Here is a 26109-nt window from a genome sequence, read left to right on the forward strand (position 1 = left end):
AGTTGGTTTTATGTTTACTCTGCAACGAATGCGGTTTATTTGTGTGTACGTGTCAGCTAATAACGACTGAATTTACCTATATAGATACCTATTGTGGGAAAAATTTGCCCTGTTGATCTTGCCCATTATTGCAAGCTTTTACATGTGTCATCGTATCTTCATATGCAAAATCCAGAGACATAGTATTATTTTCAATACAGAGGTTCATTTGGCTTCTTAAAGCGAGTGGTCCACAAAGGAAATGGAATGACTTGTGCAGCCAAGTTTATTCCTCTAAGAAGCAAAACGCGTCAGCAGGTGTACCGGGAACGAGACATCCTCTCTGAAGTGACTCACAGCAAAGTCACCCTGCTTCTTGACTCCTTCGAAACAAAAAAGACCTTAATTCTTATCCTGGAAATGTATCCTTTCTGGTAATTGGCATATTTTGCCATTTTATCTATATGGTACCATTTATTCATTAACTGTTGAATAGTATTGAGCAGGTTATTTGCAATCACTTCTACTGTGTCACATATTACTAATCTACTGCTCCTTGGGAGGTGAAAGGTCTCCTGTTTATATGATGAGGATTTTATTAAATAAATAAAAGATTAATTGACATGCTCAAGTATTATGTGTTACCTACAGGGGTAGGCAACCTTCGGCACTCCAGATATTGTGGGATACATCTCCATGGTTTGCTTTGCCAACATTATGGATGTCAGAGCATTATGGGAGATGTAGTTCAAAACATCCTGAGTGCTGAAGGTTGTCTACCCTTCCCCTAGGATATGCTTCCTATCTGTCTTCCTCTGCAGATAATTTGATAAAAGGTATATTTTCTATGAGCTTTGTTTTCCTGAAATGGGGCAGATGTTGCGGTGAGGAACTTCTTGATCGTTTGTTCAGGAAAAACGCAGTCACAGAAAACGAGGTAACACACGTGTTCGTGTTGACTATGTGTTGGCAGTCTAGATTAGACATTCTATTGTTTTTAGTAGAAAAGATTAAAGGTTTAAAGGTACATTGTATTCACTATAACAACTTCATATCATTGAAGTTCTCATAGAGCAATCATTAAGTTCATGGTTTTGTTCATTTTTTGTAACTATATTTAGTTTCTAGTTATGAGACTTCGAAGCACAGTTTCTAGCCATGCCACTAATCCCTCCATTTAGTTGAGTATGCAATTCAATTTCCTGTATTGCATACCCAACCACACCGTGACACCATCACGCCCAGCGTGCCTCTATTCCACAGGCTGCATCCTCAGGTAATGTCAAATAATTGTTACACTGCCATCCCCCTCCCATTAATTGATATGGAATGCAGCTTTATGGATTAAGCTATACACAGCTCATGGACTTGAAGCTTAGATAAAGGTGAATCACAGTAGAAAATCAGCAGGACTTCTGTCAATCAGCTCACCGCTTATAAACACGCACAATGCACGCATGTGCGGTGTAGCATTTGCAATTTCTCATAGAGAATCATTGAATTTAATGACTGCCTGTGAGAATTATTAGAGTGGTGGATCGTGTTGAGTGCCCAGCATCCGCGTACGGTATGCAATACTTCTCTACGCGAAGCTATTGATGGGGCAAAAAAAATAAAATAAGGCACTCAATGGGGCAGAACTAACTGCCACGAGGGGACATCCAATGCAAATAGAATAAAGGTAAATACATGTTTTAAAATTAAAATTAGATTAATTACAGAGGTGGCACTAATACTTATTGATAATTAATTAAATACTTTTGGAAAGAGAAAACGTAAAATAAATGTACAGTGTTCCGTTAAGTATGTTTAAATCTGCGCATAACATGTACACCAGATTTGGAGGATCTTTTAACACCAGGAAGGGAAATCAAATTATCATTTCTTTTCAGTTTATCTGTACTTTTTACTATTGGCATGACATCGCTGGCTGAACGGTTTTGTTAATATTACTATGCTAACAAACATTGTGTTTTATTTAATGGGGTCTTTTGTCGCAGGAAGTACAATGTGCAATGAAAATCTATTAACATATTTATTAATAGCTAAATAATGCACATTGATGTAATCTTATATGTAATGCTTTGTTTTTAATAATAATACATAATTATAAGTGTTTTTTAAGACAAACAAAAAAAAGCACATGTATCCTCGCTGCCAGGAGAGAAAGGTTAAACTGATTGAATCGTTTTAGTAGCTGCCTGATTTCTCCCAGTGCTGAGTGGGCGCTGCTTCTTGTAGACCTGCTGTCTGGTGCCAAGTTTGGAGGTGCCAAGTTTGGAGATACCAAGGCTCCAATGTTGGCTGAACAGCTTCTCTATAACTGAATAAAACACTTTTTGAAGACACCGGATATATAGTAAATCAACTTATAGGGAATACATATTACTCGATTAATGCCTCTGTCAGTCTCCAACTACTTGGCCAAATTCCATTCCTAGTGAATCCGCTAATAAAATGTATCAATGTGAGAACCCAGTGATATCGGCACTATGTTTAGTTAAATTGGACCACAATATTGTTGGGTGTGGAGAGTGGGGCTGCTCAGCAGTGCCATCTAGAGGCTTTCTTGTAAACCTGTTTGTAAAACATAGAATTACCAAAAATGCATTTTATTTATTATATTTTAAATTAGTGATACAATAAGTACTTGACAATTAAGAACTACCCACTGGTAGCTGTTTTTAATAATGAGGAAATTAATATTACTTATAAAAATTACAATAAATCAACAGGAACATAAAACATGTTACAATTTGCCAGAAATCACTTATTTTATAAATTAAAATTAAATATTGCAAACCATCAGTTCTTTAAGGTTTTCAGAATCAATGTAATTACTGACTTATAAAGTCCAATAAAAAGTTCATTCTCAATGACAATTTATTATGAGTATCACTGCCCCCTTACATGTCACCATAACCCTGAGATATGTGCCTGGGCAATGATAGAATTAGGTAAAGTGGGTGCAGCAAGCAGACGTTGCATTGGTGGGATAGATATTAGACAGAATTCAGCCACTTAAATTATATCTACTGGAACTCCGAAAAAGTATGTTAGAGGCCATACGCAATAAACTGTGAATTATGATAAATAGTAAAAAGAAAAGAAACGTTTAGCCCAAAATGCATAGCTGGACTCTTGACTTGGCTATTTTGACACAATACTTGCAAAGAAAAATTGAATGTTTTTTTGTATCTGTCTGGTTTGTCACACTATAATTTGATATAGACGTTATCCAGTCATATGAAAGCGTTTCTTTCCATTCTCGTATTTGACATGCCTTTGTCACTCTTCTGATTTTGTAGGTTAAATTATATATCAGACAGATTCTGGAAGCCATTTTATATCTCCATGATAAGAACATATTACACTTGGATATTAAGGTAAATATACATTTTATTTTCTGAAACCGGCAGTCCTTGATTCATACAGGGTGTTTGATTTGTGGTGTGTACACAGAATTTTTTTATTTATTTTTTTCAAAAATAAAATAATAATCAGCTAAATGTAAAAAACATTTCTTATTCGAAAACTTTTAAACTTTTTAAATTGTAGAAAAGAAAATGGGAGCCTTACTTAGTTACAGGAGGTAAATGGATGTATAAGAAGGGGCGTCTCTTTATGTTTCACTGGAATAAGAACTAGCAAGGCTACAAATAGACTGTGAGCGAGACTGCTAGTAGACTATAATCATCGTAGATATTCACTGCATTCACACATGGCTATGAAGCAGTAAAGAGACCTATCAATAAGACTTGGAGATTCATTTTGTTACAAAATGCAATTAGTTTGAATCTGAGTGATCGGTTGAATTCCCGAATTCAGCACCAAAACGTAACTAAATCACAAACCGAACGAAAGGCGCAATGGACAAGCATGAACATTCTGATTTGTGATTCTGAATTCCGCCCGTTGCACCAAATAAAGTGATGATTAATGGGAAAAATATCCAGCAACTTCGCACAGCCATTGAAGAAGAGTGGATTAACATTCCACAGGCCACAATCAACAACCTGATCAACTCTATGTGAAGGAGATGTGTTGCACTGCGTGAGGCAAATGGTGGTCACACCAGATACTGACTGGTTTTCGGACCACCGCCCCCCAGACCACTCCAGTACAGTAAAACTGCCCATTTTAGAGTGGCCTTTTTTTGTGGCCAGCCTAAGGCACACCTGTGCAATTATCATGCTGTCTAATCAGCATCTTGATTTGCCACACCTGTGAGGTGGATGGATTATCTCGGCAAAGGAGAAGTGCTCACTAACACAGATTTAGACAGATTTGTGAGCAATGTTTGAGAGGAATAGGCCTTTTGTGTACATAGAAAAAGTATTAAATCTTTGAGTTCAGCTCATGAAAAATAGGGGCAAAAACATAAGTGTTGCGTTTAGAATTTTGTTCAGTGTAGATATATAGCAGTACACTGATTGTCCCATTTTCGTGCCTTTTGACTCATCCGAATCGTTTTCTTAAATCATGCTTCTTTATTGAAATTTGGCTATGCCGAACCGCCATATGACTGAAATTCATCCATCTGGAAATGTTTTTTATGTTCGGCAAAAGTGACTCGGATGAAACTAATTTCTCTGCTGTGAACAAGCCTACTATCAGCAGACCATCACCAGGGTCAGAGCTGCGGTGGCCCGGACTGATGGACACTAGTTGGGGCCAGGAGATCTGGCCTTATAACTGCGATTGGCTCCAAACTCCACTCCACTTACTGTGAAAAAAGTTATAACCTCAACATGAAATGATGCTTTGTCTCTGGTACAGTCTTACTGTAAACAACATATAGCATCCAACTTTTTATTGATATTAACTATAACGTTATTTATTTTCTTTTTATAGCCTTCAAACATACTGATGGTTCACACAGACCACGAGGATCTCAAACTCTGTGATTTTGGATTTGCCCAAAAAATAAATCATTCTGAACATCAATATAGCAAATATGGCTCCCCTGATTTCGTGTCACCAGAAATTGCCTGCCAACTGCCTGTGTCTAAAGCGTCTGATATATGGTAAATATTGGAACAATATTATAAAGAGCAGACCTTTCCTTTTTTGCCTCATCCATTCCCTTATATATATCTGAAACGGATCAAAATATCAAAACAGCATAAACAATGGTTATTACATATATGCTATTAAAATTATTTTTGTTTTAGAAAGTACTGTAGTATCTAATGAGGGCATTGACTAGTACTGGTCCTCAAACAAGTAGGAAAAGAAACAGAAATCAGTCCAAACATTAGTGGCCCAGTATGAAGAATGGCTAGCACTTCCTCCAATTAATACAGTAACTAGTTTATTGGGCGTATACAATGAGTGGCAACATTCTGATCTTACAGAGGTTTCATAGATAGAGCTTTCTGTAAGCCCATAATAAACTATTCTTTCCACTTTCTATAAACATGTAATAAACAATTCTTGTGTAATCTAGAGGACAGGCTAAACCATTCTTCATTATGTATTGTATTACCAATCTGAAGGAACAGGGCAGGGTGGTGGCATATATAGACCCTTGTTCAAGGCTGCCTGATTGACTTCTCTAAGGAGCATAGTTACGTAAGCAGAAAAGAGACATGTGTCCATCAAGTTCAGCCTTCCTCAGATCTGTTTTTTTTTGCTGTTGATCCAAAAGAAGGCAAAAAATCCCCAGTTTGAAGCACTTTCAATTTTGCAACAAACTAGGGGGGGAAATCCTTCTTGACCCCAGAATGGCAGTCAGATTTATCGTGGAATCAAGAAACTATTACCATAAAATTGAAAAATTATATCATTGAATATTATGTTTTTGCAAGTATGCATCCAGTTGCTGTTTAAACATCTGTCTAGACTCTGATAAAACTAATTCTTCAGGAAAGAAGTCCACATCCTTATTGTTCTTATAGTACACCTGGCAGTCAATATAGAGAGACCCACCTCCATCTTAGCTCCCTGTCAGTCATTGTTATAAGCTCCGCCCTTTACACCTGACAGTCAGTATAGAGAGAGCCGCCTCCATCTTAGCTCCCTGTCAATCATTGTTATAAGCTCCGCCCTTTACACCTGGCAGACAGTATAGAGAGCGCCACCTCCATCTTAGCTCTCTGTCAATCATTGTTATAAGCTCCGCCCTTTACACCTGGCAGTCAGCACAGAGAGAGCATACAGAGAGGAGGATAAATGGAATGTTTTTTTCTATTTCTCCTTATTTGCAATGTGCCCCCCGACTTTTCCTTGTCTGAACTGGATTATAATGGAGTTTGCTGGATCTTTAGTGCAAGTTTAAAAGATAAAAGAAGCGACTTGTGAAAAAAAGATTGTTTTATTTGGTGGTGTTAATGTCAGAGAAGTGACGATCCACCTTTAACTATGAACATTGTGTTAGTATTTCCAGGGCGTCACTGCAGTGACCGACAGCTGGAAACAATATTGAGTTAAATAAAACTAACTAAAAAAATAAACCTATTGCTTTGAGAAACTCACATTATGTATAATAAAGTAACATGTTATTCATTTTTTTCACTTTAGGCCTGTTGGAGTTATAAGCTACTTATGGTGAGTAAAACTTGTATTCGTCTTAGTTCGGTTTTGTATAATATAAACCAATTCTGCAAGCTTTGTAGAAAAGCTGTATTAAATTGCAAACATTTTTGTATGGGTCTAAGGCAATGTTTAATGTTGTTCTAGTATTTTTGCAGAATCTACATTGGACCACCGAGTGACCTGCAGACATTAGTATAGATATCTATCTGTTGGCTAACCCAGTCATAGAGGACAGTGCTAATAAAAACCAGACTATGTTGCAGTGGTGATTAACCTTCACACTGCCAATGTCTGGGAATCTGTAGCGAGGTTCTGAATGAATGCGGAAGCAAGGCAATCTTCCTGTGTCCCCCCACCCCATCAGTCCCTACATTGCCTTCCTATAAGATATTGGGCTCAATTTAAGATTCTGGTACTTGCTTACAAATCTCTACATAATGCTGCTCTACCTATCCTCCATAACACACAAGTATGTCCTGTCTAGGCCCCTACGCTCTGCAGAAGACCTGCGTCTATTCTCTGTTCGAATTCCCCCCTCTGATGCTCGTCTTCCAAGACCTCTCTAGCGCTGCACCATTCCGATGGAACACCCTTACCTTCTCTGTTAGACTTTCACTCAGTCTCTATTCCTTCAAAAATCATTTAAAACTCATTTCTTCAGGAAAGCATATTAATTAAACTGTTAATAGCTTATTCTCCCCACACCCTGATTCATCTCCTGGAACTTTCAGCAAAATAAATAATTAAATAAATAAATAAGCCCTCAGTTAATACTAATCTATCAATCTACTTTTCTACCATACCCTTACCTTTTGCACTCACTCCCTCTAGCATGTAAGCTCATTGAGCAGGGCCCTCAATCCCACTGTTCCTGTGTGTCCAACTTGTCTGGTTACAAATATGTGTCTGTTAGTCCACCCTTTGTTAATAATAATAATATGTTGAACTTTTGTCATTTAATTCAACAATAATGGAATCTGTGTAATTTCTGTTTTTTAGCTTGATTTGTGCCTGTCCATTTTCTGGTCAAAATGACAGACAAACACTTTTGAACGTACAGAAAGGTAAAATGAACTGGAACTGCCCAGGATTTGTACAACTGAGTGAAGAAGCAAAGGACTTCATGAAAAAGACAATCCAGATGTCCCCAGAGTATGTATGCTTAAACTAAACACATTAAAAGTCATTAAAAAAACACGATAATAGTCCCCGAGCTTCCAAAAAACAACAAGGTTCTCCAGATATCTTCACCTATTCCAGCAAACAATTCTTCCAGGGCCTGATTGCTTTATTGGAGGCACGTATAAGTGCTGACAAAACACCGGTGTCACCATTACTTATTTTGTCTATGAAATAAAAAGACATACAGTGTATGGCAGTGTATTTACACTGTATGGCAGTTCTAAATTCGTTGTTTAAATGATGGGATTTATATATTTAATGTGCAAACATATTCTTATTTTTATGTTTTTGAATTGCTCATCCTCAGACTTAGACCAAACGCTTTGGATTGTCTCCAACACAAGTGGATTCGGGTAAGCAGTTTTTCATTTGAATGAACAGAAAAGAAGCAAATTAAATTAAATTGTTTTCCATATTTTCCATATTTTCCATTTTTTTACTTTTGTTCTTCTCGAATTTTGATTTAATTGTTGTATGAATACTCTGTGTGTATTAACGCAATTAGAAATATGTCATTTTCCAATGGTATGCATTCAATGAATTGACCTGTAGATAACATGGTTTCTGAATTATGAAATTATGTGTTTCAGGAGGTTTCCGGCTTACAGGGCACACATCCTATCCACACCAAGAGCCTGAAATTCTTTGTAGCACGGAGTCGGTGGCAGGTCAGTAACTGTAGCACTCAATGAATAGACCTGGATTACTGTGGAATTTGCCTTCTTATAATGCAAGAGTAGCACTTATATCTGTATAAACATTACTTTCAGAGACATTGTGGTTTCTACACTGTGGTTCCCATGATGTTTGACCAGCCTAATGCCATCTGGGGAGCCATGCTGAGCCATCATTTTTTTGGAGACATATTGCCATTCTTTACCTTCTTTCTGCTGAGTCAGAAGTTGTGTTATTTTTTTTTTATTTCTGTTGAGATTTGATATGTTTTCAGTGAATAGCCAATTGTACATTTGTAACTGTATGATTTACCCTTAAATATCAGTGAATATCCTTGTCCTGAGCATTTTAATCAAAATCCATAGTATTTATAGTATTTCTATGTTATAATTACAGATTTAATTTGTGTGCTGCCTTCTCGTTCCAGCGTTCCTTAATGTGCTATAAGTCCATACTGGTGATGAGATCCATTCCAGACCTTCTGCAGGGTAACATGGACAGCACCTCACTGGGTGTCCCCAGGCACTTGATGGAAAACAGCAGTTCATCATCCAGCAGTGGCTCATCTTCTGATAATGACAGTGATATCAGTCCCACTGCTAGAGATTGTAACCCTTCACTTGAGTTGCACTTATCCATCTTCAAAATGGCGGAGCAGGACCAACTTCAACAACAAGATCTGATAGAAACAATAACTGCGGGAGATAAAGATGGTCTTATGGAGAAAAGAAAGATGGAACATAGAGAAGCAATCATTGCTAATACTGTGTCTGATGAGCAACAGGAAACTCCAAAAGTCGTTGGGTTGGGTAATAACAGAGTCAAGTTGGAGGAGGCAGAAGAAATGTTAGTTGATTCTGTGCAAAAATCGCCAAGTAAACCACCTTTATTCAAAGCAGCAACTATTGAGGTTGGTGACCTTAAATCAAAAAAAGGGAGAACAGGGCATTTTGTTAGAGGTTCCTCTGCAGACAGTGTATTACCAGTGGAAGCAGGAGTCAACAAACCACAATTAGTGTGTGTACCAAGGCAAAGTATAATTAGCAGCACCTTCTATAACCAAGTAAGTGAAGGCCCTGGTTTAGCTCCCCAGGAAGGGTCAATGAAGGAGAAGGATTTCATCAAACATCGTGAACGAGCACGAAGGAGTTTAATGAAAGCAGGATATTCGCCAAAAATTTTAAGTGGTCTACGAGAGCCTCTGCTTGAGCAGTTTGCAATGGAACAAAGGTTAGCAGGACATGACCAGGCATTAACTGACCAAGATATTTTATCTGGCTCTTTGAAAAAGTCAGTTTCATTTGATACAGCAAAGGGTTCATTAAGGAACTCTTTTAGAGCCTCTACCAGAAGTCGCTCTCTTGATGACAGCAAATCAAGACCTCTAAGTATTTATAAGGGACCTCTGACAGAGGAGTCAGATCCTGGCCACTCTACGGATGCAAAACTTCCAATTAGGACAACTGACATTGAAATTAAATCTCATTCTAAAGAACCTTTACTGTCAGACAATCAACTTAAGCATCTATCTGAACCAAATAAAGAAAGGCCAATGTGGCAGGACAGTAATCAGCGTTCACTGCCATTTTTTACTCAGTCAACACAAAGACCACTTACTGCAGGGTCCATGGAGAATGAAAATACAATTATTGCAGTTTTACATCAACATCCTCTGCTGGATACTGTTTCAATCAAAGAAAAAACATCATCTGCCACACCTGTGGAAGAAGAAAGTACCATAATAGCATTTGTCAAACAAAAGAACCTGCCAGTTTCAGAGGCAACCAAACTGCCTGCCAACACATCCGAAACAGATGCCAAGAAACCCTTGGTGACACCATCTGGAAATAAATGCATCAATGCAGTCAGTGGAGTGAATCTTACCATCCAAACAATCCCAGATAGTGATTCTTTCTTATTTCCACACACCCGAGAAGAAACTTTGCCTGCACCATCTCTGTACAAGCAGGTCTTGACAAAAGAAAAAAACATGAATGAGGATCATCAGATATTTCCAGAACCTGCCATTGAAGAGAAAACACATGCCGTGCAATTTATCGATGACCATATAAGTATAGCAGTGATTCATCAAGGACCCATGGTCACTTCCCCTATATTTGAAGAACATTTACCTACTGAGCAACTCAGTGGTAACATAGCCCAACCCATAAACATGGTACAGGTAGTGGCTACCACAAACATAGATATTCAACCACAAATTCTTACATCTACAGGACAAGTGGTAGAGGGCAAACCTACTGATACACATGCAACAGATCTGCACTGTGGTTATCTTCCTGTTGGCCAAACAGTAGCAATGAAGAACCAGCATGATTCACAAGCTATACCTCTTGAAGAAGATATATCGCTTGACATTGTACATCATGAATCTGAACATAGTCTAGACAATAAAGCAAAATGCTCTCCTGCTATAGTAGCCAAACTTGAATTAAAGGGTGACAGCCATAGTGTAGGGAAGGAGTTCCAGCCCTCTATTTATACTGGGGAGCTAACCACTGCATTAGAGAGCTTGGTTGGAGAGATGGCTGATCTGTCAGAAGAGATGGATGTATTGGCTGATCAACAGGAGCAGATGCCCCATGTAGACCTTCCATTTCCATTAGTTGAAGACCAGTCTTCAGAACCATTAGAAATGCAAAAGGAAGGATATAGCATTGAAAATTACTGTGCTATGGAGACGGAACCATCAATAATGCGGTCAAGTCCATCAGATCAAACCACAAAAATATCACAAGCCACATCAATTTCACAATGCAGCTTATATGAGACCCTCTATCAGGTCCGACCCTCTACTCTGACCTCAGAACAGTTTGAAGAGTTCACCATTGAAAGTCGCAGCTCCAGCAAAACACTTATCTCGCACTCTGACAGTACAGGAACAGGGAGAAGGTCAGACAATTTCTCCGACTTTGATGAGGCAGGGAGGCAGTCGGAGGTCTCCCTGGTGGAGATTGGAGAATTGCATTATGGAGATGCAGCTACCAGTTCAGAGCATTTAAACATCGAGACTGCACATTCCCAACTCTTTGAATTTTTTGATATTGAAACATTCCCTTTAGAATCCAAAGAACATGAGAAATGTCCCACAACTGATGGCAAATTTAGTTTGTTGTCACAGATTTCACAACCAGCCAGCGATTTTAGGCAAGGATTGAAAGAAAAGGAACCACAAGTAGCGAAGGACCTAGAATTCCATTCTTCTACCCCATTGCAGTCACTGCAGCCATCAGATCCTGGCAAAGCCAAAGCTAAGGAGAGAAAAGGTTCCAGTTCACGGAAACGGATAAAACTCTTTCGACCTCATGGAAAGTCAGAGTCAGCAGGAAAGTCCTCCGATCAAAGTCTTAAGCAGAAAATGAGAGCTTCGGTGGCCAATATTTCCCGGATAATCAAAGGAAAGCAGGGGAACGGACACGAAATGAAACAAAGTGAATCACAATCTGGTAAATTTAAGTGAACTTTTCATTTAAATGAAACTGTATAGTAACCAATAGTAATTAAAAATGTCTTGTTTTGTTAATATTTTGAATGATTCAGACATTTTTAAGATAGTTCTAATTTTTAAATCAATGTTTCATTTTTAGAATATTTATGGATTGTGATATTTACTTATTTGGCCACTTGATTGTTTATCTTTTAAAATACATAGTAAATCCCAGAAATGCACTCTGGAGATATTGGGCCACGGATAACCACATATTGGGTAATCAGCAGGTATCGTCCGTTGGTTTTCATGGAGGTTGACCAACTTTTAAACAACACTTCCCATTGACTCGTATTTATGAAATAATTACCTTTATAGGGACGTGAGAAAGGAGAGCGTTAAAAGGACTTGCATCACGTGACACATTGATATAAACCCGCAAGTACATATAAACTAATAAACAAACTAAAAGCAATAAAAGTTCCAAAAGTATGTAGTAAACATTTATAAATGTACTGTAAATGTTGTCAGTCAGGCACACCTCTTACTTTATTTGTGTATCTCACTTTACCCCTCCTTTATCTCTTTATCACTTTCTTTTTCTCTGGCCTCTGTCTCTCTGTTCCCTCCATAGCTCCTGTGTCTTTTATTTTCCTTATCTGCTCATTTATCTGACAATTCTCTCTCATTTCAATAGTCAGTGACTCTCCCCGATGCTGTCTGGGAGATCCACAGGGAAATCCAACAGATCTCTTGAAAGTTCTAGAAAAAGATACATGAGTCAAGGAAGGCAGTAGATACAAGTGTGTTATCTATACCAGTACAAATCCGGAGGATTATTAGGCAGATACAAGCCACCGTGGGCAGCCAATGGGTGACAAGTTCTCTGCACTGCAATGCTTGTCTCTCACTCGCTGTCTGGCCTTATAATATTAAAATGTATATAAATGCTTTCAGCAAATTAGCACTAGCCCTTCATTAAACTGTCAGGTAAAGGCATCTTACCTAATCATATAAACAGATAGAGCCATCAAAGAGAGTTCATCTCCATCAGGTGAATGGATGTCCTGCATTGTGAGGTCAGTGTGTGACATCATAGTTACAGAATCCTGTCTGGGTTCCTGTGAATGGGTGTCTTGCATTGTGAGGTCAGAGTGTGACATCATAGTTACATAATCCTGCCTGGCTCCTGTGAGTGGGTGTGCTGCATTGTGAGGTCAGTGTGTGACATCATAGTTACAGAATCCTGCCTGGGCTCCTGTGAATGGATGTCCTGCATTGTGAGGTCAGTGTGTGACATCATAGTTACAGAATCCTGCCTTGCTCCTGTGAGTGGATGTGCTGCTTTGTGAGGTCAGTGTGTGACATCATAGTTACAGAATCCTGCCTGGGCTCCTGTGAATGGATGTGCTGCATTGTGAGGTCAGTGTGTGACATCATAGTTACAGAATCATGCCTGGGCTCCTGAGAGTGGGTGTGCTGCATTGTGAGGTCAGTGTGTGACATCATAGTTACAGAATCCTGCCTGGGCTCCTGTGAGTGGATGTGCTGCATTGTGAGGTCAGTGTGTGACATCATAGTCACAGAATCCTGCCTGGGCTCCTGTGAGTGGATGTGCTGCTTTGTGAGGTCAGTGTGTGACATCATAGTTACAGAATCCTGCCTGTGCTCCTGTGAATGCATTGTGAGGTCAGTGTGTGACATCATAGTTACAGAATCCTGCCTGGGCTCCTGTGAATGGATGTGCTGCATTGTGAGGTCAGTGTGTGACATCATAGTTACAGAATCCTGCCTGTGCTCCTGTGAATGGATGTGCTGTATTGTGAGGTCAGTGTGTGACATCATAGTTACAGAATCCTGTCTGGGCTCCTGTGAATGGGTGTCTTGCATTGTGAGGTCAGTGTGTGACATCATAGTTACAGAATCCTGCCTGGGCTCCTGTGAATGGATGTGCTGCTTTGTCAGGTCAGTGTGTGACATCATAGTTAGAGAATCCTGCCTGGGCTCCTGTGAGTGGATGTCCTGCATTGTGAGTTCAGTGTGTGACATCATAGTTACAGAATCCTGCCTGGCTCCTGTGAGTGAGTGTGCTGCATTGTGAGGTCAGTGTGTGAGATCATAGTTACAGAATCCTGCCTTGGCTCCTGTGAATGGATGTCCTGCATTGTGAGGTCAGTGTGTGACATCATAGTTACAGAATCCTGCCTGGGCTCCTGTGAATGGATGTGCTGCTTTGTGAGGTCAGTGTGTGACATCATAGTGACAGAATCCTGTCTGGGCTCCTGTGAGTGGATGTGCTGCATTGTGAGGTCAGTGTATGACATCATAGTTACAGAATCATGCCTGGGCTCCTGTGAGTGGATGTGCTGCTTTGTGAGGTAAGTGTGTGACATCATAGTTACAGAATCCTGTCTGGGCTCCTGTGAGTGGATGTGCTGCATTGTGAGGTCAGTGTGTGACTTCATAGTTACAGAATCATGCCTGGGCTCCTGTGAATGGATGTCCTGCATTGTGAGGTCAGTGTGTGACATCATAGTTACGGAATCATGCCTGGGCTCCTGTGAGTGGGTGTGCTGCATTGTGAGGTCAGTGTGTGACATCATAGTTACAGAATCCTGCCTGTGCTCCTGTGAATGGATGTGCTGCTTTGTGAGGTCAGTGTGTGACATCATAGTTACAGAATCCTGACACTGGGTTCCTGTGAGTGGATGTGCTGCTTTGTGAGGTCAGTGTGTGACATCATAGTTACAGAATTCTGTCTGGGCTCCTGTGAATGGATGTGCTGCTTTGTCAGGTCATTGTGTGACATCATAGTTACAGAATCCTGCCTGGGCTCCTGTGAGTGGATGTGCTGCTTTGTGAGGTCAGTGTGTGACATCATAGTTACAGAATCCTGCCTTGGCTCCTGTGAATGGATGTCCTGCATTGTGAGGTCAGTGTGTGACATCATAGTTACAGAATCCTGCTTGGGCTCTTTTGAGTGGATGTGCTGCTTTGTGAGGTCAGTGTGTGACATCATAGTTACAGAATACTAACACTGGGCTCCTTTGAGTGGATGTGCTGCTTTGTGAGGTCAGTGTGTGACATCATAGTTACAGAATCCTGACACCGGGCTCCTGAGAGTGGATGTGCTGCTTTGTGAGGTCAGTGTGTGACATCGTAGTTACAGAATCCTCTCTGGGCTCCTGTGAATGGATGTGCTGCTTTGTGAGGTCAGTGTGTGACATCATAGTTACAGAATACTGACACTGGGCTCCTGAGAGTGGATGTGCTGCTTTGTGAGGTCATCCTGGAATGATATATTTACAGAATTCATCCCTTTTGCTCCTCAGATTGGATATGCTAGGATTCAGCATTACAAAATCCTGCTATTGGGCTCCTGTGAGTGGTTTGTGCTGCATTGTGAGGTCATCCTGTAATGTGAGAGTTACAGAATCCTGCCAGTGGATTGTTGTGAGCGAATATTCTGCATTGTGAGGTCATTGTGTGATGTTATAGTTACAGAATCATGCCACTGAACTCCTGTAAGTGTATGTGCAGCACTGAGAAGTCATCCTGTGATGCCAAAGTTACATAATCCAGCCTCTGGCCTGCTGTGAGTGAATGTTCTACATTGTGAGGTCATTGTGTGATGTCAGAGATACAGAATCCTATGACTGGACTCCTGTGCGTGAATGTACTGCATTGTGGGGTCAGCCTTAAATGACATCAAAGATACAGAAGTGTAAAAGAACAAACATGCTGGTTATACATATTCTGTATCCACTATATAAAGTTATTTGTGTGTGTGTGACTGTGTGTTTAGCTTTACACTTCCCTGCCGAAGCCTTCAAAAAGGGCGACATCTACATGACCGGTGTATAGTCGCCATATGGGCAGTCGGATTCCAGGACAACCCTCCCACATACTTTCCCCAATAACGCACTGACACTAGGGTATATGGGAAAAATTGTCCACAGCTTTATTAAACAATCTTGAATAATCATAATAACCATATTACTTATAAATTAATAATAATAATAATAATAATAATAATAATCACAATAATAACTTAAAAAATAAACATGGGTCATTGCCCCCATTCTCCGCCCTTGCATCCGAATCCTTCTGTTAGTATAAAAAAGGCAATGACCCCCATATAAATGACACATATATATAACATATACCAACATTATTCCAACATACCAACTTAAAGTGCCAAACATAACCCCTACCCCACCAGGTTCTGAGCCACCGACAGGACTCGAAACCTACCAACCACCAAGGACCACAGTTTTCCGCTTCTGTTACGTTCATCCTGGGGAGCCTATTCCTTCTCCTTCAGCTCCCTATCCCGCCGCTGTGAAAAAACGGGATAACCCCCCACCAGAAACAAAATACAGGGAGGGTGGGTGGGACAAACTCGGTCAGGTAGGAAATTAAAAGTGAATTCACTCAAAATGGCTGCCTATTTAAATATCCCATCCCACTTACCCATAACCCCATACTTCCTTTCATCCTCCTATGCCCGCCTCCTAACTCCTGTCAAGGCCCTTGTCCGCTTAGCTGCGCTTTGACTACTTGGGGCTACATTACAGTCAATATAATGCCCTCAATAAATAAATCTGGACAATACCAGTTCATTGTATGCTGTAGTCTAGCCATTAGTCTGTCGTACATTACAGGAAGCATAATTAAACAGGCAGTGGAGCATTTTATGTTTGATCTGTCGAAAATGGAGGTTCATCTGCTTACCAACTAAGTGCATTTCTATCTTAGGTTCCACTAAAGTGACTGAGGCTGAGCAGACAGAGCAAGCATCCTCTGGGAGACCACCCAGCCAAGCCAAGAAGAAGCCCACCTTCCCTTCATTCAAGCTTCCCAATCTCTCAGCAAAGGACAAAGGTAGCTGCTGCTGGTCCGAACGATGGTGAAACAATCTAAAAGCCATTCCAGCTGTGTCAGAAACAAGAAATAAAATCTATTAGTTATGGTGGTGTAAATCTTCTGGCTCACATCCCTTATTCTAACTTACAAGAAATATAGGTGGCCATGTATAAAAAGTGCCATTTTTTATCTATAAAAATGTTTCTCTACCCTTTATAAATTGATGACTTTTTTTCTGCCTTTTCTGTAATGTGTCAAAATGATCTATCTACCCTCCACACTGATAGAACACTACGTTCTCCGTGCAGCCCAATTCTGCTGTATGGGGGAGGGACATCCCAGAGTATGGACTGAGGGGAGAACTTGAGAAGCACAGAGGAGGAGACCATGCCACCACTGGTCGTCTGTCGCCAGCATTCTACGAGAGCTGACAGACATCCAATATAGACAAAACTGATATTAAACTATTGTTCTGGTGGCTAAAGACGCTGCCTCAGACACTCTAAATTGAAACGCAGCACATAAAGGCTTCAAGCACTCAAGTGATCATGGTGTTAAGAGAAACACCTTAAAAAAAAAAAGACGATAGTGACCGCCATTTTCCTGTCACTCTGACGGTGGTTTAAAAATGTATCGAAAAGAAATAGTGCACTTTTCCACATCTTTTTTTTTATACATTGGAAGCGACAAATTTGTAAACTAAAAAATATTCACAAAACAAGGAAATAAAATGACGAAAGAGGTGGAGTAAAGAATATTTTAGCACAGATAAGGAACTAAATAGGTTCAAATGGAAAACGAACTAGAAAACCAGCCTAAAACTTGAGCAAAGCACTTTTTATATATAATCTTTTTTTTAAGATGTATTAGGTACATTAGGTGCTGTCTGCAGCCTGTGAAAGCCCCTTTATGCCCAGCAGAGACTCTCAGGGAATGTACCAATCATAGACTACTTACGGAGAGCAGCCTCTGCGCTGTAGCTGTGAATGCACCAGTGCACACTTTCCATTGAGTAGTGGGAAGGCAGGTGCACTCTAGCACGCCTGCCGCTTCAGTTAGCCTTATGGAGCTTGTGGGAGAGGAAGAAAACCTTGTTGGATGTCAGATTGGCCTGTCCCTATTTAATTTCAGTGGAAACAGGCACATGATATGATTCCTCTAAATTCCCACAATAGCCTGTTTACTCCAGTGGTATTACCTTGCCCAGCACCAAGGAGAGAGGTGCTCTATGTCAAATCAGACATCGATGAAAGTTACATTTAGTCTATTTGGCAATGCAATTATTAAAGGGACATTCTAGACCCCTAGAGCGATTTAGTTTGCTGAAGTGTTTTATGTGATCATAGTGTTTTCATTTTGCAAAATGTGCACATTTCAACACAAAATTGGCACTTTTATTGGCAACTTGGTTACACCCCCCTGGCTGTCAGTCAGACAACCAGTGCTGTTACTTCCTTTTTTGTTTTGCTCAGTGAAGCTAAACTCAAGAGGCAGTAATTGCCCAGAGCACCTGCATTACAAAGACTTCTCATTGAGCTGCATTGGGAAGTCTGTGATTGGACAGCCACAGAAAGTCTGGGCGTGGTTAGAAGGGGAGGGCTTGCAAAGGCGTGCAGGTTTGCACTAATGGTATTGCCAGGAATGGATATACTTTTTTATATATTCTACAAACAAAGCTGTTAATAAAAAACGTGATTCAGCCATAAGGTGAGAGAGAGCCAGCGAGGCTTGTTCCATTTACTCTAATTCTTTTCTGTTTTATCTGACGTAGAGTAGGCGCCATAGATTCCATAGTGTTGTCATTAGTTGCCGGTCTGTGAAGTTTGACTGTTCCATGTGTAGCGCCCACCAGCATGCAGAAAGAACTAGAACAGACCTTGGACAAAGTTATATCTTTGTAAAGTTACTCTTTTATTTTCTTGCCAGGGATAATAAAAAATTATTATCATCTCCATTTTTGAATATGATCTAATTCTGAATTATGAGCTTCGGACCTGCTTTATTCAAACAGTATCAGTGCCATGACAAGTCTCACAGTCTCACAGAAGGAGATTTCTGGAGTAGTTCTGATCCATTAAACACTTAGCGGATTCTTCCTGTTTTTCAGCGCCTGCTTTTGTGGAAGAGCTCACAGACCAGACTGTCGTTATCGGTCACTTGATCACCCTCTCGTGCAGAACTGCCCAGCCCCCAGCTGATGTTAAATGGTTTAAAGGTACTAATATGTCTTTTAATCCCACCGATGAATCTAGTTGATCAATCTTTTATTTCTTCCTTCCGTTTCTGTCTTTGAATGAGAGTCATGTTTTCCTTGTTTCTCCACCCATCCTTGATGGTCTTCTTGTCCAGTGTCCATTCTCAGATGAGCTCACCTCCCATATCTTTTTGCAAAGATATCCTTTTTCCTTAACTCTTCTCATGCATTTCTCTTTCAGATGGGTTAGCAATTCAGGGTAATGAGAGAGTCCTCATTTCTTCTACTCTGAAGAATTACCATCTTCTCACCATACTGGTGGTCAATACACACGATTTGGGGATATATGCCTGTGTGGCCTCCAACGATCAAGGTAGTGCCACCACATGCTGCATTATAAAGAAGGCAGGTAAGTGGCATTGGTTGGCGTATGTCAGACACTGATCATGTGTGCAGGCGATGAACATGCTACTATAATAGTTACATAATAAGCAAACGAGAGATCACGGAGTAACGCTGCAAAAATCATAGGTACAATCTACATATAGAAAGCACGTTTATTTATTAAAAAACAACATAAAAAAGAATAAAGAAAAAACAATTAAAGTGCAATAACCTGGTCAGTTAGAACATACATCTGGCCACAAAATAAATAGCGCAATTTACCCACGGGGCTGATATTAGAGCGAAGGTTTCATAACTACCCGGGGGCAAGGTTGACCGTCTCTTACGGCTTCGTAGCTCCCGTTGTCGGCTGTATTATTATACAGCACGAGAATTTTGCCTTTTCTGTCTAAGAAGCATTTCTTTATTATTGTTTAAGAATTAATAAGTTCCATCATAGCTAGTTGCCATATTATTAACGTCTTCTGGAAGTCACAATAGCTGCAATGCTTAACTAGAATCCCTGGAATTTGTCTGTCAGTATTGAGATGGACAATAATCTAACAAGACATTAATAGCATTCCTCCAGCTTAGCCTAACAATGTCTGCCAAAAACAAATGACATGTGCACAGTCGTTATTCGGCATGTGCTATAAACACCACACAGACCTTTAATAAGACACGGACACCATCTTTTCTGTTGGAAATATGTAGTCCACAGCTTTATTTAATTAAAACATAAATGAATCATAATTTAATACAGTCCCCCTCCGTACATAATTACCCCTGGCAATGACCCCATATCAATAAACAATAAATAACAGTATAAATAACATATAACATAACACACGGCCTACCAAAGAGGCCCCATAACCCAGCCTACCAAAGAGGCCCCATAACCAATTGTTTAACTTGTAGGGGTGTACCGAGACACCCCTACACCCCCCAGATTCGGAACCACCGATGAGCTCGAACCTACCAACCAATTGAACCACTCCAGCCTAATCCAGCCGAAACCTTGCCATGACCACTTCACACTCCACCTACTTCCCATTTATCCTAGCCCTTCACCGCCGCTGTGACCACACGGGGAACAACAACTAACCACAGAGAGGGTGGGAGGGACAAGTAACAGGTTAGTGTAAGTTGTAAATTAAAATGGCCACTCTCTAAGATGGCCATGCTATATTCTCTTAGACCCCGCCTCCATAATCACATGTCTAAAATCCTGCCCCCCAAACATTAATAAAACATTCTGTCCTGTAATTGTGTTTGCTCCATGGGCTACATTATAAGCCCTGAGGTAATAATAACTAGCCCTAATAACACAGATTATACAACCTTTGAGTTTGTGGAATTTAGAGAATTGTAGAAGTTCAGTCCAGGCACATCTCCATCACAACAAGCTAAACCAGGTTTTCATCTCTAAATGGGCAACAGTGATTTTATTTTACACAAAAGTACTGGCTATATGTTAAGATCAAACAAATGTTATCCCATGTTTCAAAAATACACTGATCATTCTGATGAAATTGGATTATATTGCTACTAACTAAATTACACATCTAAAAAACACACACAAGGCAATGTAATTAAAGACAGGGAGGCATTGTGTTAATATATATTGTAATGGAACCTTCCGTTAATGGACGCTTCCTAGCTTGCGCCGAGGACCACAAGCACCGCACCGGACACCACAACCACCGCAGACTCCACAACCGCCGTAGCTTAACTGGAGCCTCGCCGTCTTCCGTCCACCCTGGATCAGCTTCTGTCCTCCAGGACCGTGTGGGGAAGACCTCTCCTCCAGGAGAGCGTATCAGGAACAAGCTCTTAAAAGAGCTAAGTGATTAAAGCTCAGGGGAGCATGCAGAGCATAGCAATCCCCAGTGTAAATATAGCTGTCCCCTCCAATCACGAGACAAGACTACGTGTTGAGGGTCAAGAATATCTGTTTTACTTGGCACCAAAGGGCCTTCTTTTATGCAGGTTTTCCCTACATAGGATCACCCACAGGGTTTTACAGAACAACCAATAACACACGTACATTACAGAAAACACTCCCAGCAATTATACACAAAATCCTCCCCCTCTGCCTGTGATATAATTATGGTACACAATGGGTTAACATAATTATCACAGACAGGAAAAATACAGTTTTTATACATGCACTATAACTTTAAAAATATACGTCCAATCTTCATAAATGACATATTCAGAATCAGCACACTTTAAACATAAACACTGTCAGAAATCATACAAATCCCCGCCGTAGATAAAAAGTTAACTGGGAGTCCTTTATGACCGACCTCAGGCACATTTTCCTGCCCAAACAGTTCCATAGATTTGGGCTGTGCGGTCGGTCTATTTTACACTGAAAAATGAAAAATTTGAATGCACGAACGGGGCAGTTTGTGCATTTAGCTTAGTATAGCAGTGATTTCAAACTGCCGAACGGGACTTAGTCTCTGCAGCTGAAAACGGAGTGTAGGAGAGGGTAAGGGTCAGCGGTGTTCGTTGAAATGTGTAGCCGATTTCAGTTACATGGATTTGGCTACACATACCGCTGACCTCGTTCGAATGAACAAAGATGGCCGCCACCACGTGTTTGTTTGTTGAATGGCGGCCACTTCGACTACTTTGGCACTTCGGCTGCATCCGAAGTGCCAATTTAAAGCTGCAGAACTGCTCCAATACAAATTAAAGGGGCAGCAAGTCTTTTAAAATCCAATCTGCTAAAATAGTCTTTAACAGGCAATATCTTCCAGGGGCCATAGTCTTAAAGGGGCATTGTTCACCAAAGTTACAATGTGCCCACCGACTTAAAGGGCCATACACAGTCCAATAAAAGTCCATAAGCCCAAATGCTGGTTTAAGAGGGTACAATCTCCCAGGGGCCATAGTCACAGGGGAGGAGGCAGGCAAGCAAGCCTCTCCAGGACAATGTGGCGAAGGGCACTTTGTCACATATATTATTATAACATTATGTTATTTAAATGGGATGTCCTGCTTCCTTCGATGTGGTGTCATGTATTTGTAGCATTTCCTACTATGATATTTATGTCTGTAACTTACGGGGTCTGTCTCGTACTTCAGAAATCCCGTGCTGCCCCACCAGTCCTGAAATTGCAGAGGTCTACAAGGATGGTGCCATGATTGTATGGAAACCGGTGGAATCGAGCGCTCCCGTGACATATTTTCTGCAATACAAGAGGGAAGGTAACATTCACAGGGGAGAGCTGAGCATTGCTCATCAACAAGTTCGGTCCAAGTCCAACATTGTGAAATTAAGTGATCAAAGCAAATACAATAAAGAATGTATCTATTTGAAAGTAAGGCTGCAAAGTCTGTCTACTTTCTTGATTGTAACTCTTCATTCCTTCTGCTGAAGATCTTGAATTTAGGGCCAGAGAAGATCAGTTATTAGGGCCAGAGAAACTTAGAAAATGTTTCCTCAGTTGTAAAACAACCATATTTCTTTGTGTGTCTTTTACAGGCGAAGAATGGAGAATGCTCACATTAGATATTTCTGACTGCTGCTACTCTACCCATAACCTCTCGGTAGGGTATGATTACTCCTTCCGGATTGCTTGTATCAGTAAGGCAGGGATTGGGCCTTACAGTAACCCATCTCCTAGTGTGCGGATTGGGAGGCTAAGTTCTGGTAAGTTATTAAATGGGACCGTGGCATTTTAAAATACACGAGGCAGATTTTTGAAAGTGTTATATTTTGAAAAATGGTGCAATGGAAACCAGGGAAACCAATGTAAGCCAAGGCCACCAGCGGGTAATTTCCATTGAGGACTCCTCCATTTTTACATCCTTCCATCAATTTTCAGAACCTGACCTCTCCATAGTGTGTATGTATAGTGCACTGTAACCATGAGCCTTGTGGGCTCACGTCCATTACGGTAGAGGGAAAGGAAATCATATACAATCCCGCATTGAGGTTCTGAGTGGAACTCAAGAAAAGTTCTTAATTAGGTGACTGGGTGACTTTACTCAAACAGATACAATGCAAGCAAGTGTTCTATGTTTGGATAGACCTTTCTAAAGCCTTTGCGAGGCGCTTGTGCTGCAGAGTTAACACATATATTCTTGCAGTTGTAGTTAATATAGGCAATAAGCACTTTAATTCCACCAACAATGAACACATACCGATGTTCCAGTTGTCTGTGACTGGGGCAAGCAACATCCCAAGGTTTGTAATTATCTAATTAACTGTCAGCTTCAATGTTCAAGGAGTTCATTGGCCACATGTAACTTGTTAACAGAGTTTGTTTTTGCATGTAACATTGGGAGAGTGATACGAATAAAACAAAAAATACATTATCTTATGCTGTGCAAAAATATAGAATTATCTACACTTATTAACTTATTACATAGATTAGAAAAGATAAATGGATTTCCGTTTAAAACCAAAAGCCTAAATATCTATCAAATATTTCTTTGTTTTTAGTTTTGGAAAGCAACATAATTTAATTTCCGTTTTTAGTGAACCAACGTTTGTCTGAACAACAAGAGTCGTGTGACCCTGCGGAGACTGCGGAGAGACTCACTCTACCAAAGGAGGGGATAAGGTGGGGTGTTGTGCCTTTTAAACTCTTTCCTTGTATTATATTTTGCTTCCACAGACGAGAGTAAAAAAAAAAGTAAAATGAAAAGATAATTATAATTTATGAAAATGTATTTGTATTGAAATTCGGACAAATATTTAGCATTAATCAATAGAGCTGTTACTATGCCATAGCCATTACTATGTCCCAGCATGCACCTGGAATTAACTCATCCCTTTTACTATTTTTTACTTTCTTTGTAAGTTACCTGTTCAGGCCTCCATGGAGAGTATGGGAGCCACAATATATTCTGTATATACTCCTAGCACAAATCGCCCAAAATGTGTTTTAAAAATATTATTAAAATGAGTGAACACTTTTTAACTTGATCCTAACGTGTGACACAGATTGCTTGTGTGCTGTTGGGTTGAGTATGACTAGATGTGTTTTACATTAAGAGCTTCATATATTTTAAATGTAACTAAATATCATATTCCCGTCTATGCTGTCCTGATGACTAAGTTCACGTAGTTATGGCCATTTCAATCCCTGTTCTCCATCCAGTCCTATCTCTCTCACACACCCATCTTCCAGGATACACTAGGTGACTAGGCTCATGCCAATCCCTCAACTCAATCGAGCGCTATTACCAAACCCACCTATTATTGCCATGTCATTCCCCAACTTCTCTCTTTTATCTTCGTTCCATCTCTCCTCTCTTCAATATGCCCTCCTCATCCTGTTTAACTACCTCATTTCCTTTCATGTTCTTGCTTTCACTTGAAATATTTTTAAAGGGACACTGTAGGCACCATAGCTGCTTCATCTCATTGAAGTGTTTATAGTGTCTGAAATCCCCTTCCTTTCAATGTTAAAATGTTTTTAATATTTAATGATTAACAAGACTCCATGCCAGCCCATCCCATCTGTGCTCCTTGGACTAATGAGGAAGAATTAGATTGTGCAGCGGTGGGCAGCTGTGATTGACTAAGAGTGTCAGCTGACTACTTTCAGCCTATCACAGAGCCCACTGCTGGTATGGCTAGAAGGAAACGTGTAATCTCTGTCTTAGCCACACCTCCAGTAGGGGCTGGGCTCTGGGTGACCAGGAACCTTCCCTTAGTGTTAAACTTCTGGAAAATGGTTTAACGTTGAACGGAGGGACAGTGCCAAGGGACTCCACGCACTATAACCAATTCACTGAGATAAAATGGTTATATTACCTGCAGTGTCCCTTTAGAAAAGGAAAAATCAACTAACCTGACACATGGAAAAGACATTTATACTCGTGTTATTTTGTATTTTCATTTTCTCAGGGGTCGCTTCAGCATCGTCAAACCTTGCAGGGAGAAGTCAAGTGGAAGAGTTCTGGCTGCTAAAATAATCCCGTACAGAGCAGAGACAAAGGAGAGCACACTGACAGAATATATTACTCTGAAAAAGTTACATCACACCAACATTGCACAGTTACACAGTGCCTACCTGAGTCCTCATCATCTCGTCCTCATCTTGGAGCTGTGTGAAGGGGTTGGGCTGTTACAGTATTTGTCTGAAGGGTATGATAATGACCGGGCTTTAAATTAGAGTTATCGGGGGTTATAAAGGGTTATATTCTTAAAGATAGCTTGAATACAGGTGAAGTATATTAAATGGTAATATAACTTATAGACTGCTTTAGATTTTCCAGTAACAATGTATTAAAAGCAAAGCTCTACAGGTAGATCATTTGGCAAGAAAGCTCCATTAGTTACCACAGGTGATTGTCCATTTTAAAACTCTGCTCCAGAATTGCTGTGGTTTTGGGGTGCAATGTTTTTGACGTTCTGTCTCCCCAGGATCTCCTACTCAGAAGTGGAGGTGAGGAATTACCTGTGGCAGATGCTCAGTGCACTAGAGTTTATCCACAGCAAACAAATCCTCCACTTGGACTTGAGATCAGAAAACATGATAGTTACTGAACACAAACTGCTCAAAATACTCGATTTCGGACATGCACAGTTTTACTCTCCGGACAAAGACATTACCGTCCAAACCAACATGGACTACCTGGAAGCCATGGGTACGTTTGGCACAAACTCATCTAACCTGTACTGCGAACACTAATTGAAAATGTACCTTATGTAACTGCTGGTAACTTACTTTACAACTTTACAATTTAGTTAATAGCAGTTACATATATCACATAATCGGTGATTTAATTGGCATTGGAGTAATAAAGCCTAGAGAGTCACTGGATACATTGTGGTCAATTATAAGACTGCTGTTTAAAATGTATCCACTTTCCCTTGCTA

General features: G+C 40.3%; 1 protein-coding gene across 29 annotated transcripts in view; it reads left to right on the forward strand.

The window, feature by feature from the left end:
• The window catches only part of OBSCN (obscurin, cytoskeletal calmodulin and titin-interacting RhoGEF), a 344733-nt gene that overhangs the window by 312696 nt on the left and 5928 nt on the right, over positions 1 to 26109 (forward strand). For all 29 annotated transcript variants that reach the window (XM_063452748.1, XM_063452749.1, XM_063452760.1 and 26 more), the window contains 17 exons: positions 201 to 401; positions 856 to 916; positions 3288 to 3365; positions 4834 to 5006; positions 6502 to 6528; positions 7516 to 7668; positions 8006 to 8051; positions 8289 to 8366; positions 8801 to 11837; positions 16577 to 16702; positions 18792 to 18899; positions 19120 to 19287; positions 22359 to 22481; positions 22759 to 22926; positions 23758 to 23842; positions 25135 to 25374; positions 25654 to 25877. In XM_063452748.1, coding sequence (XP_063308818.1) covers positions 201 to 401; positions 856 to 916; positions 3288 to 3365; positions 4834 to 5006; positions 6502 to 6528; positions 7516 to 7668; positions 8006 to 8051; positions 8289 to 8366; positions 8801 to 11837; positions 16577 to 16702; positions 18792 to 18899; positions 19120 to 19287; positions 22359 to 22481; positions 22759 to 22926; positions 23758 to 23842; positions 25135 to 25374; positions 25654 to 25877 — 5096 coding nt within the window. The remainder of the gene's footprint in view (positions 1 to 200; positions 402 to 855; positions 917 to 3287; positions 3366 to 4833; positions 5007 to 6501; positions 6529 to 7515; positions 7669 to 8005; positions 8052 to 8288; positions 8367 to 8800; positions 11838 to 16576; positions 16703 to 18791; positions 18900 to 19119; positions 19288 to 22358; positions 22482 to 22758; positions 22927 to 23757; positions 23843 to 25134; positions 25375 to 25653; positions 25878 to 26109) is intronic.

The sequence above is a fragment of the Pelobates fuscus genome, chromosome 4, assembly GCF_036172605.1.
Source record: "Pelobates fuscus isolate aPelFus1 chromosome 4, aPelFus1.pri, whole genome shotgun sequence".
Taxonomy (NCBI): domain Eukaryota; kingdom Metazoa; phylum Chordata; class Amphibia; order Anura; family Pelobatidae; genus Pelobates; species Pelobates fuscus.